Source organism: Chenopodium quinoa, unplaced genomic scaffold (assembly GCF_001683475.1).
Source record: "Chenopodium quinoa cultivar QQ74 unplaced genomic scaffold, ASM168347v1, whole genome shotgun sequence".
In the NCBI taxonomy this organism is placed as follows: domain Eukaryota; kingdom Viridiplantae; phylum Streptophyta; class Magnoliopsida; order Caryophyllales; family Amaranthaceae; genus Chenopodium; species Chenopodium quinoa.
In genome coordinates, this window is record NW_018743373.1 from 840,104 (window position 1) to 858,734 (window position 18,631).

The 18,631-nt window shown below is 42.0% G+C and overlaps 3 protein-coding genes and 1 pseudogene across 3 annotated transcripts; 1 reads left to right on the forward strand and 3 right to left on the reverse strand.

Annotated features, from left to right (window-relative positions):
• Positions 1 to 924: 924 nt before the first annotated feature.
• Positions 925 to 3,946, reverse strand: LOC110738111. The gene is made up of 3 exons (XM_021918480.1): positions 3,130 to 3,946; positions 2,690 to 3,038; positions 925 to 2,587 (listed from the first exon to the last, which is right to left on the reverse strand). Exons 1-3 carry the CDS (start codon positions 3,775 to 3,777, stop codon positions 1,956 to 1,958), a joined length of 1,629 nt encoding a protein of 542 aa, XP_021774172.1. The 5' UTR covers positions 3,778 to 3,946; the 3' UTR covers positions 925 to 1,955.
• Positions 3,947 to 10,158: 6,212 nt separating this feature from the next.
• On the reverse strand, positions 10,159 to 11,478 carry LOC110738164 (formin-like protein 2). Its single transcript, XM_021918537.1, has one exon. The coding sequence runs from the start codon at positions 11,476 to 11,478 to the stop codon at positions 10,159 to 10,161; it is 1,320 nt and encodes a 439-aa protein (XP_021774229.1).
• Positions 11,479 to 12,481: 1,003 nt separating this feature from the next.
• LOC110738112 lies at positions 12,482 to 14,107 on the reverse strand (annotated as a pseudogene).
• A 3,363-nt stretch (positions 14,108 to 17,470) lies between these two features.
• LOC110738165 lies at positions 17,471 to 17,896 on the forward strand. Its single transcript, XM_021918539.1, has one exon. The coding sequence runs from the start codon at positions 17,471 to 17,473 to the stop codon at positions 17,894 to 17,896; it is 426 nt and encodes a 141-aa protein (XP_021774231.1).
• The last annotated feature ends 735 nt before the right edge of the window (positions 17,897 to 18,631 follow it).

The window sequence follows — 18,631 nt, forward strand, 5'->3', positions numbered from 1 at the left end:
ATAATATGGGATTCTAGATAAATGTTTGGTAATCCTACTTAGTTGACTAGCAATGGTGCTGATAACGTGTTAAATATGGAATAAAAAATAAAGAGAGATGAGGGAAGATTGTTACGTTGTATTTCATATTCCATCTAGTACGGGATATATATAATGTACATTTCCTAGGGTTGCATCAATGGATAAGACCAAATACCCAACTCTAGAATATTCTAGATTGTACATGGGATAATAGTCATCCATATTTAGATATTATCATAACACAGATTTTATTTTATAACTAATATTTCGAAAATAAGAGAAAATAAAATCCTTTTCATAAATTCAAAAAGATGAGATTTTAAACCAACTATTTTCCTAAAATCAAGCGACACAACTTCTCTTCTCTAGTGAAGCTTCTACTCCGAAACTTCTATTTCTTGAGGTGAACTTTTCTTCTCAAGGCTCCATCTTTGAACCACCAGGGAACTCTTCTCTTTTGGATTACTTTATCCTGGGTTATCTTGTTCCTCATGGAATCTTAGCAATACACTCAATTCTCCTAGTCAATGCATCTAATCATACTTAAACAACCAAGCGCTTATTAGTCTGTGAATAAGTTAGGCTGTGTCATCATCAAAATCATAATGTCAACAAACGTTCAAGCTACCCGGCTAAAGAGCTTCTTTATTATTGTACTGATTCTTTTTAAAAGCAGTGACGGTAGTTGACACCATTGCAAACACATAACCATGATCAATTCTAGGATATTTCTCCATCCACTTTGTGACATACAAGTATCCCCTAGAGAAGTTTAGGTCCCCGCTTCCTTCTTTAGAACAGGCACTTGGAAGTGATGGAGAAAATTAAACACCTACAACCGGCCACAAGTGTTCGTAGTTGAAAGGATTTATCCTCTTAATATTAAGATTAAGATAACAATGTAATTCCAACCAATAAACCAAACCTTGTTTTTCTTGCATATTACTTGCTACTCTATAAATATAATCTACGGCTATTTCACCAAATGCCACTGACAAATTACGAAATTCATCAAATGCCATCGAACTTTTCAGAATTCACCAAATGCCATTGACAACTAGTATATTAACACAACGTGCCATTAATGATGCCAGGACGTTAGTTGGCCGTTAATGAAATTCTTAATTCATGAAATGCCATTGAGAAGTTTATATATTTCACCAAATGCCATTACTTTTATGTTTTGTTTCCCAGAAAAACCTCTGTTCATATGAAGGTGTAACGACTAGTTAGTTTGAGTTTTTTTAAATTTTTTTTGGACATAATAGCCGTTGCACCGCATTTGTTATATATACAGTAGACTACAACTGTTGTAGGAAATGATTTTTGCAAAATCATGAGCTTCATGTCAAACACATCCTCTTCAAAACATGAGTATGCGTATGTGAGGGTTCCAAATAAATTGTGCAATTGTGTTAGAAAATATGCAATTAGAAGCTCAGAATCAACATCAAATCCCCAAAGGCTTTATTATAAGTGTGATGCATGTGATAGCTTCAAATGGTGCAAGGTTGTGATGCATGAAGAAGGTCAAAGCATGGGAAGTCAGAGCAGGGGAAGCTGTTATGCAAGGGATGGGTCAGGCCAAAGCAATGTACATGAAGAATTGAAACTGTTGAAGAAGAAAATCAAGCAACATCAGAAAGTCGTGGATTGTATAATTAAATTAGGGGTACTGATTTGTGTAGTAGTGATGTTTGTAATATTGAAGTAAACTATTGTGTAATTGGATTGAAATTTAATAAAAACTGAAGTTATATTTTGTGCCCAAAAAATTTGGTTCCTGTTCAAATCATGTACCCAAAAGATGCTTCCTGTTTAATTACAAGTTTATAGTAAAAAATACTACACAAAATAGCACACACAACACTGTCAATCTTCAAAAATTACATGGAGAAACTGGGTGTGCACTAAAAACAGGAGAAACTTTGCATTCATGCTGCTTTCTTTTTTCTGTTGTTGGCTTGAGAGGTGGTGGCTGATGTGCTTGCTTCAGTTGCAGCCCTTTTCTTCCTTGATGAACAAGTGACCTTGTTGTGTCCCAACTCACTGCATAAGCTGCACTTTACTGTTGCATGCCTCTTCCCTCTCCTAGATTCATTTGGCCCTCTTTGTCTTTGCTTCTTTGGTCTCCCTGCAGCTCTTTTCACCAAAGGGGGCAATATGCCAGGTAGGTTCCCGGATGGCCATTGTGATGGGTCAGGCATAGGGTGCATATGCTCTGCATAAGTGAGCTTGTATGCCTTCCCTTTGAAACAGGGGGCTACAAAGTCTGCTGGTTGCAGCCTCTGGTGGTATATGACCCTCAGCACATGTTTGCATGGAAGTCCAGAATGCTGCCATTTCCCACAACCACATATGCCAGTGCTCAGCTTGATGGGAAAATGGACATGTTGGTCTCTGACCTCAAATTCATCCCCACCACAGGGAATAGCATAGCATAACCTTGACTCATCTGATCTTGTTTGTAGAATCTTGTCTGCATACTCAGTCAGGTCCATATCCCCCATGGTTAGTGATTTGTCAAACCTTGAGCCAATCCTCTTCATCACCCATTGCCTTATAGCTTCAAAACAGTATGCAAAAAAAAAAAAAAGGTGTTAACAACATGGATTACAGTATATTTTTGTGTGTTCAGCTTCAAAACAGTATGCAAAAATAGTCGTACCTTCAAGTATTTTCAGAACTGGTAAATCTCTGTATGGCTTGGTGCATGAGTTGAAAGACTCCACAAAATTTGTTGTGTTATGGTCACAACAGAGGGCAGGATCAAACTTATGCCTTGACCAGACCTCAGTGCAACTCTCTAAGTACTCAACAGCCTTAGGGTTGTATTCTTTTATCTTTTGCATTGCCTTGTTGAACACATACTCGTTGTATGCATCAGCAGCTATCCAGAACAGCTTGTGAAATGCTGAACCACTAAATCCTTTAGCCTTGCAGTTCATGTATAGGTGCTGGCAACACACTCTTCTTGTTGCTCTAGGGAATGTCTCATTAATTGCTGTGTCAACCCCCTGCATACAAAACAGTGTAATGAGTAATTGTTAAACATGAGAAACTAAACTAAGAGTGACATGTAAGAACAAGAATATGAGGGTGGATTACCTTCATTCTGTCAGAGATGAAGGTCCAATCATCTCTCCTACAACCTTCTTTCTCAAACAAGCACCTCAAATTCCTAAGAAAATAGCCCCAACTGTCAATACTCTCAGAACCCACCACTCCATATGCAATGAGAAAAATCTCATTATTCCCATCAATCCCAACAACAGTTAGCAGAATGCCCTTGAAATGTCCACTCAGGTGGGCTCCATCAATGCCAATGAATGGCCTGCATCCTCTCAAGAATCCCCTTAGTTGGGTAGCAAAAGAAAAGAAACAGCCCTTGAACCTTGGGGGCTCAGTTGCAGTGGCCTCACCCCATGTGACCAGGGCATAACTACCTGGGTTGGTCTCCTTCACCATTTCAGCATACCTAGGCAACACTGAGTAGGCCTCCCCATAACCACCATGGATAATCTCCTTGGACATTGCCCTCACCTTGTACAACAACCTTTTCTTCACTTGTAGCCTAAACCTTTCCATACAAAGTTTCTGTAATGCATCAACTGGTATGTCAGGATTGGCATGAATGTCTGACTGAAGATGCCTACACAGCCACTGAGAACTCACAATTGGATTTATTTCCAATCTCCCACAACTACTATGCTCTCCTGTTAGAGACTTGATTGCCCAGCTGATCTTGTCTTTCATAGTGGAGGCATGAATCCTCCAGTTGCATGTGTCAATAGCACACCTTGCTATCAATCTTGTTGGGTCACTCTTTTCTACATAAACCCCAAACCCTTCTTGGACACAGTAGTCCTTAAACACATCCAGAAATGACTGCCTGTCTGCAAATATGAGCCATGTGTCACGACCCACACATTCCACCCCTCACTAGGGCCATTGGACGGTAGGCAACAATCGTGGCTAGGGGGAATGCCCTTGGTGCGCGCTGGCTAGGCCAGAGACACCCTCCCCCTATAGAGCTTTATATTGCTCCAATGCTGTCACCCTAGTGAACACCCAAGTGACAGTAACACAATAATGGGCTATTTGGGGACCCAAATGAAGTTCGATTGAGCCCAAATTTGGGGGTCCACCATTTTTAGGCCCAATGAACATCATGGTGGTGTTAGATTTTGAAGGAGAAGTCCGGAAGGTTCCAGAATACTCAAGGAGACTCGAGATGCATCCGGAAGCTTCTAGAACCTCCTAGGACATCCTTGAATCATCAGTAAATTCTAGAGTTGTGTAGATAATTCTAGAGCCTTGTACATAGAGGGAATGTACTAAAGAAATGTATAGAATACTCTAGAAAGGATTAGATCTAGAACCCTCCATTTGAGGAGGTTAGTGAAGGTTCTAGGCCATGCTTAGAACACTATAAATAGGGGACTTGACCTTCATTTGGAGGCATCTCAGAAAATACTTGTAAACACTCTCTCTCAAGCAATCAAAGCATTCAAAATATTTATATCCTCTTGTGTTCTCAACATTCCTTAACTTTCGTTGCACACTCTTGCTTGAAGCATTTCGGGGTTAAGCCTTGACTAGCATCCGAGGGAGAGAAGTTAGTAGGCTAGCGTGCATAAGACTAGGGGGATTAGTCAGCACTTGACAACGTGGTATCAGAGCAGCTACGGTCGTGGGGGACTATAGTGCTGTCGAGCTTTGTTAGCAAGTTGTGAGCGAAGGAGGAAGAATGGCAAAGAGCAAGGACGACAAGGACGCTAGTGCTTCACAAACAACCGAGGGCTATGCGCCTGAGGCTCTCATTCAAGCTGTCCAAAAGCTTGAGAAGCGAGTGAATAAAGTTGATGAGAGATCGGCCAAAGCCGAAGTTGCTGCTTGCGACATGACGGATTCTGTCGGCAAGGTCGAGAATGAAGTTATTACGCTCAAAGGGCAATTAGGGGAACTAGACAATCGTCTAGAGGAGGTATCCCTTGATGCTCAATCACTCGCTGATCAGGCTTTTGAGAAGATGATGGGCGAGATGGCGAAAATGCGTGAGGAGTTCACGGGGGAACTCCTTGCTTTGAAGAAGGAGAATGAGCTCCTCAAGGAGGAACTCACGTTGCTAAAAAGGGCTACGGTGGCTGGGGGCGCCACCATTCAAGCCGGTCCTAAGGTGGAAATCCCCAAGCCTCCAAAGTATCATGGAAAGAGGGATGCTCGGGAAATTAACAACTTCCTATGGAGCATGGAGCGATACTTTGAGGCTGTGCACTTGGAGGAGGATGCCTCCAAGATTAATGCTGCCACTATGTATCTCGGAGATGATGTCATTCTGTGGTGGAGAAGGCGTGAACAAGACATCAAGAGTGGTTCATGTTCCATCCGAACATGGGACCAATTCAAGGAAGATTTCAAGAAGCAATTCCGCCCGCATGACGCAGCCAAGGTCTCCATGATGAAGCTGCGTGAACTCAAGCATAGCAGCACCATCAAGGAGTACATCAAGCAATTTACAACCCTCGTGCTCGAAGTTGATGATTTGCCGGAGGCTACAAAGCTTATATATTTCATTGGAGGGTTGCAACGATGGGCTCAACAAGAGGTAGAAAGGAGGAACGTTCAAACACTTGCTGAGGCCATCGCAGCTGCAGAGTCCTTGGTTGATTACAAGGACACAAGGAAGGAAGGGCGCAGCAACGGCAGCAAGGGAAAAGGTGGGGGAGCCAAGCCCACCGATCGAAGCAGCACCAGTAGCAACAAGACGGTGAAAAAGGACAAGGCAAAGGGATCATCGTCGTCTTCTTCATCATCTGAAAAGCCCAACAACAGGGGCTGTTACTTGTGCGGAGGGCCGCACTGGGCAAGGGATTGCCCTGGGAGACAGAAGCTCAGCGCCATCATAGCTTCGGGCGGTGAATCGTCGGGGGACGATGCACAAATGGGGTCGTTGCGCCTCTTTAGTAGCGTACGGGCCACACCAAAAGCTGAGGAGAGCACCAAAGTGGTCAAGGTAAGCACGTTACCTCGCCCGAAGGGCTCACTTATGTTTGTTGATACATTAGTGAATGGGAGAGCTTCTAAGGCACTCGTGGACTGTGGTGCCTCACACAACTTCATTACGGGGAAGGAAGCAATGAAGTTGGGAATCAAGTACACCAAGGAACCGGGGAGGATCAAGACAGTCAACACCTCGCCCGTTCCTATCCTTGGTGTGGCGCACAAGGTGCCTATTTGTCTGGGACAATGGAGTGGCACCATAAATCTCACAGTCGTGCATATGGACGACTTCTCTTTGGTGTTGGGACTTGAGTTCATCGACACAGTAAGGCCCTTTTCTTTTGAAGCGGACGGGTCAATTATGATCAAAAGGGATCAAGGGTCATGGTCCGTTCCTGTCACACGAGAAGAAGTTGAAGCCAAGACAATCTCAGCAATCCAGGTGTCCAGGGGGATCAAAAAGGGACAAGAGACTTTCTTGGCTTCACTAGTGAAGGAAGAGGAGCCCCATGGGAATGAGGTTCCATCAGAAATCTCCGGAGTCCTTGTAGAGTATAAGGATGTGATGCCTCCGGAGCTACCGAAGAGACTACCTCCTAGAAGGGAGGTGGATCACGAGATTGAGCTGGAGCCAGGGACCAAGCCTCCAGCCATGGCACCATACCGCATGGCCCCACCAGAGCTCGAGGAATTGAGGAAGCAATTGAAGGAGCTGCTGGAAGCAGGGTTCATTAGGCCCTCAAAGGCACCATTTGGAGCACCAGTACTATTTCAACGCAAGCATGATGGCAGCTTGCGAATGTGCATTGACTATCAGGCTCTCAACAAGATCACTGTCAAGAACAAGTATCCAATCTCGTTAGTCGCCGATTTGTTCGATCGACTCGGCAAAGCACGGTACTTCTCCAAGTTGGACCTGCGATCGGGGTATTGGCAGGTGCGCATCGCCGAAGGGGACGAGGCGAAGATGGCATGCGTGACCAGGTATGGTTCTTATGAGTTCTTGGTGATGCCTTTTGGACTCACCAACGCCCCTGCTACTTTTTGCACCTTAATGAATAAGATTTTTCGGCCTTTCCTTGATAAATTTGTAGTCGTCTATCTCGACGATATCGTCGTGTATAGCGACAACTTACAAGATCATGTGGAGCATTTGAGACAGGTGTTCCAGGTCTTACGAGAGAACGAGCTTTATGTGAAGCAAGAGAAGTGCTCGTTCGGACAGGAGGAGGTGTCATTCCTGGGACACCATATTAAAGCCGGAAAGATAATGATGGAGCATGACAAGGTGCAAGCCATCAGGGAATGGGAGGAGCCCAAGAACGTGTCGGAACTACGTTCTTTCCTTGGGCTCGCCAACTATTACAGGCGGTTCATCATGAGCTACTCAGCACGGGCGACACCATTGACTGACCTGTTAAAGAAGAAGGCACAATGGTGTTGGAGCGACAAATGTCAAGAGGCCTTTGATGACTTGAAAGATGTCGTCACCAAAGAGCCCGTATTAGCACTGCCCGACTACTCAAAGCCATTCGAGCTACACACTGATGCCTCAGATTTTGCTATCGGAGGAGTTCTCATGCAAGAAGGGCATCCAGTGGCCTATGAGTCACGTAAGCTCAATGACACTGAGAGGAGATACCCAGTGCATGATAAGGAGATGACAACTATCATTCATTGCTTGCGTGTCTGGAGACATTATTTGCTTGGGAGTCGGTTCACCATCTATACCGACAATGTTGCAACAAGATACTTCCAAAATCAAAAGAAGCTTAGCCCCAAGCAAGCTCGATGGCAAGACTTCCTGGCTGATTTTGACTACGCTATGGAGTACAAGCCAGGGAAGGTGAATGTAGTTGCTGATGCTCTAAGCCGCAAGGCAATCTTTGCTAGCGTGAGCAGCATAGCTAGCACCCTCCTTGATCGAGTCAAGGACGGTTTAAAGGAGGATTCTATGGCCAAGAGTTTGATGGACTTGGCTAACGAGGGAAAGACCCGACGCTTCTGGATAGAGGATGGGATACTCTACACCGTCGGACGTCGCACCTATGTGCCTAAGTGGGACAACCTTAGGCGTGACATCATGAAGGAGTGTCATGATTCATTATGGGCTGGTCACCCTGGGATACAGCGGACAATGGCACTCTTGGAAGAGGTATACTACTGGCCTCACATGCGGGACGATATAGAGGCCTATGTGAAGACTTGTCTTGTGTGCCAACAAGACTAGGTAGAGCAACGTGTGCCAGCAGAACTCTTGGAGCCCTTGCCTATACCAGAGAGGCCATGGGAAAGCGTCTCAATGGATTTCATATCTGCCTTGCCCAAGTCAGAGGGGTTTGGCTCTATCATGGTGGTAGTTGATCGCTTTTCCAAGTATGGGACTTTTATACCGGCACATAAGGATTGCACAGGGGAGCAAGCCGCCAAGTTATTCTTCAAGAATGTGGTCAAGTACTAGGGCTTGCCAAAGAGCATCGTCAGCGACCGTGATCCAAGGTTCACTGCAAATTTTGGACGGAGCTTTTCAAGTTGCTAGGGTCAGGTCTACATTTCTCCACAAGCTTCCACCCGCAGACGGATGGGCAGACAGAGCGAGTGAACGCTTTGTTGGAGCTCTATTTGAGGCATTTTGTGAGTGCCAATCAGCGAGATTGGGCAAAGCTCATAGACATTGCCCAATTCTCCTTTAATCTGCAGCGGTCCGAGGCAACCCAACAAAGCCCCTTTGAGATAGTCATGGGTCAACAACCCTTGACTCCACAAGCAGTTGTATTGGGATACACGGGTAGCAGTCCCGCTGCCTACAGATTAGCTAAGGGATGGCACGAGCAGCTCGACATCACCAAGGCTTACTTGAATAAGGCCGCTAAGAAGATGAAGAAGTGGGCCGACAAAAACAGGCGCCCATTGGAGTTTCAAGAAGGCGACCTAGTCATGGTGAAGCTCTTGCCGCACCAATTCAAAGTCTTCCGCAAGGTGCATAAGGGGCTAGTGTGGAAGTATGAAGGGCCATTCCCGATCATTAGGAAGGTCGGGAAAGTTTCCTATAAGCTTGAGCTACCTCCCAAGCTGAAAATACATCCGGTGTTCCATGTTAGCATGTTGAAGCCTTACCATGCCGATCTGGAGGATCAGACCAGGGGAAAATCACAACGGGCACCTACGGCCGTGGTAGGATCGTTTGAAAGGGACATTGAGAGCATCGAGGCAAAGAGAGTCATAAGGCGTCGAGGTGTGCCAAGCTACAATGAATACTTTGTTCGTTGGAAGGGTCTCCCGGAAAGCGAGGCCTCGTGGGAAAAAGAAGAAGATTTGTGGCAATTTGCGAACAAGATCGAGGCGTTCGAGTCGGGATCTTGACGAGGGCGTCAAGACTTAGGTGGGGGAGTATGTCACGACCCACACATTCCACCCCTCACTAGGGCCATTGGACGGTAGCCAACAATCGTGGCTAGGGGGAATGCCCTTGGTGCGCGCTGGCTAGGCCAGAGACACCCTCCCCCTATAGAGCTTTATATTGCTCCAATGCTGTCACCCTAGTGAACACCCAAGTGACAGTAACACAATAATGGGCTATTTGGGGACCCAAATGAAGTCCGATTGAGCCCAAATTTGGGGGTCCACCATTTTTAGGCCCAATGAACATCATGGTGGTGTTAGATTTTGAAGGAGAAGTCCGGAAGGTTCCAGAATACTCAAGGAGACTCGAGATGCATCCGGAAGCTTCTAGAACCTCCTAGGACATCCTTGAATCATCTGTAAATTCTAGAGTTGTGTAGATAATTCTAGAGCCTTGTACATAGAGGGAATGTACTAAAGAAATGTATAGAATACTCTAGAAAGGATTAGATCTAGAACCCTCCATTTGAGGAGGTTAGTGAAGGTTCTAGGCCATGCTTAGAACACTATAAATAGGGGACTTGGCCTTCATTTGGAGGCATCTCAGAAACTACTTGTAAACACTCTCTCTCAAGCAATCAAAGCATTCAAAATATTTATATCCTCTTGTGTTCTCAACATTCCTTAACTTTCGTTGCACACTCTTGCTTGAAGCATTTCGGGGTTAAGCCTTGACTAGCATCCGAGGGAGGGAAGTTAGTAGGCTAGCGTGCATAAGACTAGGGGGATTAGTCAGCACGTGACACATGGCTCTAAAGTGATGGATCCAAACTCCTGATTGGTCCAAATTTTGCCATTTTTATATGTTTTATCCATTGCTGAACTGCCATCCAAAAAATCCTGAAACTGCTTCTCTGGAACATCATCATGAAGGTCATCTGTGTCTCTTTCATCCTCTATGAAATCACAGAGATCTGCCTCATCATCATCTTCCTCACTGCTAGAAAGTATATAATCATCATCCTCACTGTCACTTCCAAACTCATCAGAGTTTTCTTCAGAGTTTTCTTCACTGACAGGAACATTTGTAGCCATGTTCCTTGCTGATCTCCTCAGACTGACACCAACCCCCTTACCCTTGCTAGAAGCAGTCTTTTTTGACCTAAATCCCTCAGGTCTTGATCTCCCCTTTTTTGCTGGAGCAGATGGTGGAGGTGGAGGTGGGACTTCTGTTTCTTCACTGACAGGTACATGGGAAGGATCAGGGGAGGGTTGTGGTTCAGGGACTGGTGGGGAGGATTGTGATTCAGGGACTGGTGGGGAGGGTTGTGATTCAGGGACTGGTGGGGAGGGTTGTGGTTCAGGGACAGGTGGGACTGGTGGGGAGGGTTGTGGTTCAGGGACTGGTGGGGAGGGTTGTGGTTGAGGAGGGGGTTGGGATCTTTTTTTGGGAGTGGTTTTCTTTTTCCTAGGAGTGCTTTTTTTCCTAGCTGATGGCTTCTTGGGCTGGTTAAAAGGAGAGGCTGGTTGAGAGTTTTTTGGTGGAGTTGGTGGTTGTGTACTTTGTTCAGGTTGAGGCTGTGATGCCCCAGGAAATACCACATCAGCTTCTGGGGTGGCAAAAACTCTAACATATTCAACATCATTTATCTCCTCTGCATTTACAACAGGAACCTCAACTGCAACTTGATACTGTTGCTGTTCCATAAGCTCCCTCTCAGCTTCCTGCTCTTCAACCACCCTCTTGGCCTTTTCCAGTTCTATTCTCTCCTTCTCAGCCTTTGCCTTAAGCCTATTTTCCCAACTAGCTACATCATCCTTAAACACCACACTAGGTCCACTCTTCTCCTCTAAGAACACTTGTATTGTTTCCCTACCTTCATACCAATCCCACATTTGCAGCATTTGAGTATCCCCAGTTAACTCTAACTTCCTATTAGTCCTAGGAGGCATTACATACAAACTAAAGTATTTGGGAAGGATCACATTTTGCCTTTCTGAATCCTCAAACATGTACTCAAACAAGTCCATTAGACTTGTTCTGTCAGTATCCTCAATCCTCACATCAAACCCCTGGTCTTTGTAATGAACATCAAGCCACACTGAACTCATCCTAAGAACAACAAATTACTTATTACTACAATGCACTTCAACACACATCATTCATATCAACAAACACATATGCACTCAAATATACTGATCAACTTGCAAATTTAACTCTCAAGCACACAATTACTACGATAAACACAAACCGGGTTACCCCAAAACACACATTGACAGATTCATACCCACAATTCCAGTTTTTAACATGCATTTTTTCAATATTTCACAAAGGCCAATTCAAATACACAGATTGCACTGATCATATTGCAAAACCCTAACCCTAACACAATTTTCGTAAAAAATATCAGAATCGAAAAGCGAAATAGAGTATCGATGGATAGATTATTACCTTGCGTGCTATCTCCAACCCCTCAAACTGAATTTTGCACTTCAAACTTCCTTCAAGTTCTGGCACTACTTCCTCGCACTTCTGGGTTCGCCCAGAATGAAGAACACCAAAAGGTTCGAACTTGTTGCAGAGTTCCGTCGTTCAATGCTCCAACTTTGCTTCTTCGTTGCCAGAGATTTCAAGGTTTCAGTTTTGGTGAACTTTCGAAGAACAGGGGAGAAGTTACGGAAGAACAAGGTCCAACAACAATTGAATAATTGAAAAAAGAGAAGTCAGACAATCAACTTCTTAATGGCGGCATTAAACACAAAGAAAGGGTAAAATAGTATTTTCGCAATAACGGCCAACTAACGTCCTGGCATCATTAATGACACGTTGTGTTAATATACTAGTTGTTAATGGCATTTGGTGAATTCTGAAAAGTTCGATGACATTTGATGAATTTCGTAATTTGTCAGTGACATTTGGTGAAATAGCCGTATAATCTATGGACTATGTAACATTGTACTCGGTATTAACTAGCGATCACGACGTATGAAACATAATACGTGTACGAAATAATAAAACCCATGTTTATCCTTTCCACATACTTAGGGGTATTATATTACTTCACCAACTACTCTATTAAACAAGCAACTTGCCAACAAACAAACTGACAATTTGTTTAATTTGTTTAAGCAAAATTCTCCAGATTCAGAGTATATTCTCAAAGGACAGTAACATCCATACATTCAGATAAGACTAATATTCTAGCTAAATTTTTTTTATGATTAATTTTTGGTGGAGGAATCTAACTGTACAATACTACTTCTACTAATATTTTAAGATTCAACAACAAATCTTTGAGAATAAAAAAAAAATATATCTAAAATAATATACTAGTCCAAATTTCTTTCACATAAAATTGGACCACCTTTAACAAGATTATGGCTAGAAAATTTTCTTCATAACCAAATATCACCTTTTTTTTTTTTTTTCCTTTTTTTAGAATAAGAAACTAATGAACTTGAGCCAAGGAGAAGCAAGTTTAGTTGCTTGATCAGCCTGTTTTGCACAAGACGACGCCGTTTCCGCCACCTCTTTCCTCTTCTTGCATAGGAAGAAGTTTCTTGACCCTAACTCTGCAATCTTCTCTTCCCTATCCAAACCTGAAATCCACCAATTAAAATTTCATCAATTAACCTTCCAATCATCGATTAATAACGACACAACATAATTTGAACGAGTAATGCGACAAATAAGATAATACTATATGATCATATGATTTATATCAATGATAGACTAGTATATTGACTAATACTTTCACGGCTTTAGTTGTCACGTTGATAGAGTAACTTAAACGAGTACCAATAAATAATCCGGGCAGACTAATAATAATACTTATAATAAATAATACCAGTAATAATAATAGAATTAGTTCAATATTTAAAAGATTCTGACAGAGAAAATCGCATCAACAGAACAATTTAAACCAACAAATCAGGGAAAATAACAACGGAATCTTATATGAAATTAAAATAAAAATAAAAAAAAGAGGAGAGAGAAAATTACTTTCAAGGCTAAACTGAGAGTAATGGAGGTCAAAATCATCAACAATGGCGGAAGAAAGAACAGGACGACGACCTTCTTTGACATACTGTTTAAGAGCAGTATCAATCAAATCTTTAACGATAAAAATAAGGACTAATAATAACCTGAACAGCACCAACACTTCCTTGAATCGTCACATTCAACAACACTTTCGTCAATTTCTTCGGCTTAACCTCCTCATTAACCGGAGATTCACCGGAAAATTGCATAGCCGATTTTGATTTTAAATCCGGCACCGTTTTGGGTCGCCGGAGATTCTCCGTCGCCGGCGAAACTCCGGTGGTTCTACTGCTGAACGACATCGATCTCTCGGAAACTCTAGGGGAAAACAATATGCCGTTCCTGCTCGAATTGGGGGATGGCATATTGAAGAGCAAGAATTTATAATTTTTTCGGTCCGAGCCGGTTTGTGAACACCCCTATAAATATTACGGTCTTAGGGTTTATGTAGCCAACTTCACTTACGGATTTAAATTTGATTAGCGTAGGCGACGGTAACGGTGATAGCGATGGCGAGGAAAGCCGAAAGCGGAGGTGAAAGAAGAGCGGAGGCTCTTAGATGAGTAATTAGCAGCATAAATTATCATAAAGTCATTTAATTTGTTAGACAATTAAGAGTAGTAATCAAAAAAATTGATGTGTTTTATTTTTTGAAAGGGAGATTATTATTTGGAGTGATGACGGATAGGAAAGGAGGGAGGGGTGATTTATAGTGAGGGAGGAGAGAGAAAGTAAGGAAGGTAATGATGGTCCAATCATGATAAGTTTAAGGATATGGTTGATTGGTGTTTATTTTCTTTAATTTAATTAATTGTTGGGAAATGGGGATGTTGGGAAATATAATTACTTAATTAATTTGGGGTTAAAAAAATGAAATTATTATGGTTCCTTCATGAAATAATGAAGGGTGGGTCCGTAGTTAGTGAACATGCCGGGCTGAGCTCCGGCTCTGCGCACCTGCTCACACCTTTATAAATTGGTAGTTTGATAATTTGTGGCTCATTTTAATGCTAGTTTTGAGTTAAAAGATGCGGTTACTATCTCTGTTTTTTGACTGTTACTTTATACGAATCAAACATTATATTATACTCCGGATATGTTCACATTTACTTAATTTCAATTAAGTTCAGTTCAACTCTAATCAGTTCAGTATAGCTCCAATCAGTTCAGTTCAATTCAGCTCTTAATTTCCTTCTCTCATAAAATATTCATTTCAGCTCAGTTCAGTTCAGCTCAGCTCTAATCAATTCAGTTCCTTTCAGTTCAGTAAATGTAAACAAACCCTCTGTATAATAACATTTAATATTTATACATTTGTTAGATCAACGCGTTTTGTAAGTGGTGGCTGGGATGGCCACTTGTAAAACAATAAAATAATTCTTACCATGTAATACTGATCGGTAGTGTCGGATCCAGAATTTTATGAGTGATGTGTCACTGTCATCCATCAGCCGCATACCAATCAATAAATAATGCATGAATATTCAAAACTTAATAATTCAATAATTAAAAGTCACTCCAAAAGTATCCATATTACAACCAGTTATTTTAAAAAGAATACAATTATTCCCTACGAGTTTTCATGTTTTGATATTGATCTATGACATCATTAACAAATCTCGCTCTGTATAAGTAATTAAGAAATTATTCAAAATTTGATCTTCATTGTAAAGAGTGGGGGAGGGGCAATCGGGTAGTGTAGGTTTTTTTTTTTTTTTTTTTTTTTTTTTTTTTAAATTTTAAATGTGGGATAGGATTAGTGGCTCTAGATTTTAGGGGCTTTGGGTGGAGGGAAGGGAAATTGGTGTGGTGCAATTCAAAGAAGGGGGTGACACTGATTCACGGGGCTAGGGGGAAGGATGGCGCTGACGTGATGGGAGAAGTAGGCTTTGCTAGGGCGGTGTGAGGCAAGGAGGGGGTGGCTAGGGTAGTGCTTTTCTTTTACTTTTTTTAATGAATTAAAAAAAAAATACTACCTCCGCTTCGCATTACTCGCAACAAAGGAATATTTTATTTCTCACAAATAATACTCCTTTGTTGTGAGACCAATAATACTTCTGTTGAGATAATATTATATTTGTGTAAAGATAATATTTAGGAAATATTGTTAGGATTCCTTAGTTATCTTTATGTTAATATTTGATTTGATATCATTCCTAAGCATAAGATAATTAGGAATATATTGTAACCTATATATGTACACATTGAGGCATAATGAGAAGTTGAGGTATTCAGTTAATTTGACATGATGTTCCGCCACCACCACCCCCAATTGATCTAGAGTATCATCTGGGATCGAGTGATCATCCCGGAATTATTATTACCCCAATTAAGCTCCGTGGTGAGAATTATGACGAGTGGGTGACAGGGTAAAGTCGTATCCCCTAATCAAAAATAATTCCTAAGTCCTCTAACTAAAGCAGATAGGGAAGTAGGGTCGATCTCCACAGGGAAACAAGTCTTTCTATTCCTAATTAACTAAAATAATCTAGATTATGAAGTAACCAATATTTATATTTGAATAAGAAACTAAACTACTAAGATTGAAAATAGGGAGAAAACAATATATAAAAGTAACTAGGGCACAGGTTCACCAATAAATAATACTCCAGGGTAAAACATATTAATCAATCATTGACATTGCATAAATAATATGATTAACAGGCTCTCGCAATTTATTAATCAACATAGATCTAACAGGCTCTCGCAATTTACTAGATCTAAGTTCTTATTGAAAATAGCCTTTAATATCAAATTAACATCTGCTCGATTCATCAATTCAATATTGCTATACTTTTACAAGCCGCAATTGTAAAGCGTTAAAACAATTCAATAAGAAATTATCATGCAATATCAAAAATCAATAATAGTCAATCATCAACGCATCAATTAACCAGATTGTAAAGTGCTTTCACTACGTATTACAATCACACAATTAATTTACCGGTATTAAATCTCATCTCTCGAATCTTGACTTAACCATTTATAAATTAATCTGCCTACTGAAACTAGACCTAAACATCAATTCTCATCTCTCGAATCTCAAATCAATATTGTCAAACTCATGCATAAAAGATAGGCCTAATCTAGTCACAGAGCATTAAATCAATCAATAGGAAATCAATCTAGCATTGATAATTAACAACAATAAATTACCCCTTCATATTATTCATGGATCCCCATAAACCCTAGAAATAGAACTACTCACACATATTAAAAACTAAATTAATCAAAGCAATAAAATAAGTCATGATGAAAGGAATAAAATAAACAACTAAGATTAAGAGAAGAAAAATCGTTACCAAAATAAATCTGGAATTAAGAAAGTAATTAAAAACAAAGGTTTTAGAGAAAGAAAATCTAAGAGAACAATTAAGAGAGTAAAGAAAGAGTAAAAGGAAAGAGAGAGAGAAAAGAGAGAGTAAAGAGAGAGTAAAGAGAGAGTAAAGAGAGTCCTAAAATCGTATTACGGAGGAGTATTTATACTCCGTACAAGTTCTAAGTTAAAACAAACTAAAACGACGCTAATCGTCTACTAATCAATACACGCGCCCGATCGGGCGCGCCTTTTTGCTCGATGTACTAATCTCGAGCCCGGCCGGGCGCGTCACTGGGTGCCAACCATAGCTTCTCCCGCTCGGCCGGGCGCGCCTCCGGGCGCCAGCCTCTTTGGCCGGGTGGCTCACTTGGGCTACTATTTGGAATACGATTGGGCTTTAATTCTTCGGGCCAATCTGGGTTTCCTCTTCCGGTCTTGAATACTCGGTCCAAATGCCCCGGTATCACCTATATCGAGCCCTTAATCACCGGTTCGATGGCTCTAACCGGCCCTGGGCTATAAAATCTGGTCGTGCTTCTCCAATGCTTGTGATTGCTCCAAAATAACTCGGGAAAATACTCCAAAAACATAAATCCCTACAAAAGTCAACCAAATCTACGAAAACACTAGAAAACACCAATTAGTAATAAAAGTGGCTCTAAAGAGACAAAAAAACTACTAATTACGACCAAGGGAAGGGGGTAAAATACTATATAAAATAGACACATCAGTGGGCTAAGGCAATGCGTCGCGCGTTGATTGCAAAGTGGAAGTATGGGTTTGTGGATGGCTCGATGAAGAAGCCTGCTGCCGATTTTCCACAAAGGAAGCACTGGAAAGCAGTCAACTCGATGCTTGTCTCTTGGATCAGTAATACGCTAGACGAATCTTTGCGTTCTACCATCGAGGATTATGACTATGTTAGCGAGTTATGGGTACACTTACAACAGCGATATTGTGTTGTTAGTGGTACTAGAGTGTGTCAATTGAAGAACTCTTTGGGTGAGTGCAAGCAAACGTCCACGGAGTCGGTGACGGAATATTTTGGACGATTATCCAAAATATGGACAGAGTTGCTGCAATATTCTCGAATTCCGAAGTGTTCTTGTGGGCAGTGTACGTGTAATATTGCGAAGCAAGTAGGTGATATTCGGGATGAAGATTACTAACATTATTTTTTGATTCGCCTAAATGATCCGTATGAGGAAATCCGTGCTCAATTGTTGGCACAAAACCCTCTGCCTCATGTGGATAATGCGTATCAAGCGATGATCAACACCGAGAGACTACGGTCTAAGGATGGAAAGGTGAAGGAGAACGTAATGGCGTTTAAAGTAGACTCGCGTGCTAAGTCCAGTGATGGTGAAAGACCCTTTTGTACCCACTGCAATCGGGAAGGCCATGACAAAGAGGGATGTTACCAATTGATCGGGTTTCCCGAATGGTGGGACGAGAATCGCAAAGGAGGAAGGGGCCGTGGCAGAGGTGCTCGTGGGGGACGAGGTGGTGGTCGCGGTGGTGCTAGTGGGGGCGTAATAATGCCTCTACGAACACTACACACCGCGCCAATGCTGTACAAGGGGGCGTGAACAATAATAGTGCAGCAAGCAGCAATCAATCTTCCTCTACGCATGGACTAGTGGGTGTGACCTCTGACCAAGCTCAACAAATCATTGAATTATTGAGTAATAAATCTAAGTCTCGCTTAGAAGGTAAGAAAAAAGTCCCGTGGATCGTAGATACCGAAGCCTCTAATCATGTAACGAATGATTTGTCAATATGAGGAACATTAAAACAATTTAAAATTGTCCGGTAGGATTACCGGATGGTCAAACGGTGAACGCGAATCAATTGGGTTCAGTTACACTAGATGGTGGTCTTGTTATTGATAATGTTTTTTTTGT

Bases quoted from the DNA above. Each gene is read 5' to 3' on its own strand.
- LOC110738111 (XM_021918480.1), bottom strand. From the start codon at position 3,777: ATGAAAGACAAGATCAGCTGGGCAATCAAGTCTCTAACAGGAGAGCAT. The intron at 3,039-3,129 runs GTAATCCACCCT...TTTTGTATGCAG, and splicing joins TCATCTCTGACAGAATGAAG to GGGGTTGACACAGCAATTAA. The intron at 2,588-2,689 runs GTACGACTATTT...ACTGTTTTGAAG, and splicing joins AGTTCTGAAAATACTTGAAG to CTATAAGGCAATGGGTGATG.
- LOC110738164 (XM_021918537.1), bottom strand. From the start codon at position 11,478: ATGAGTTCAGTGTGGCTTGATGTTCATTACAAAGACCAGGGGTTTGAT.
- LOC110738165 (XM_021918539.1), top strand. From the start codon at position 17,471: ATGCGTCGCGCGTTGATTGCAAAGTGGAAGTATGGGTTTGTGGATGGC.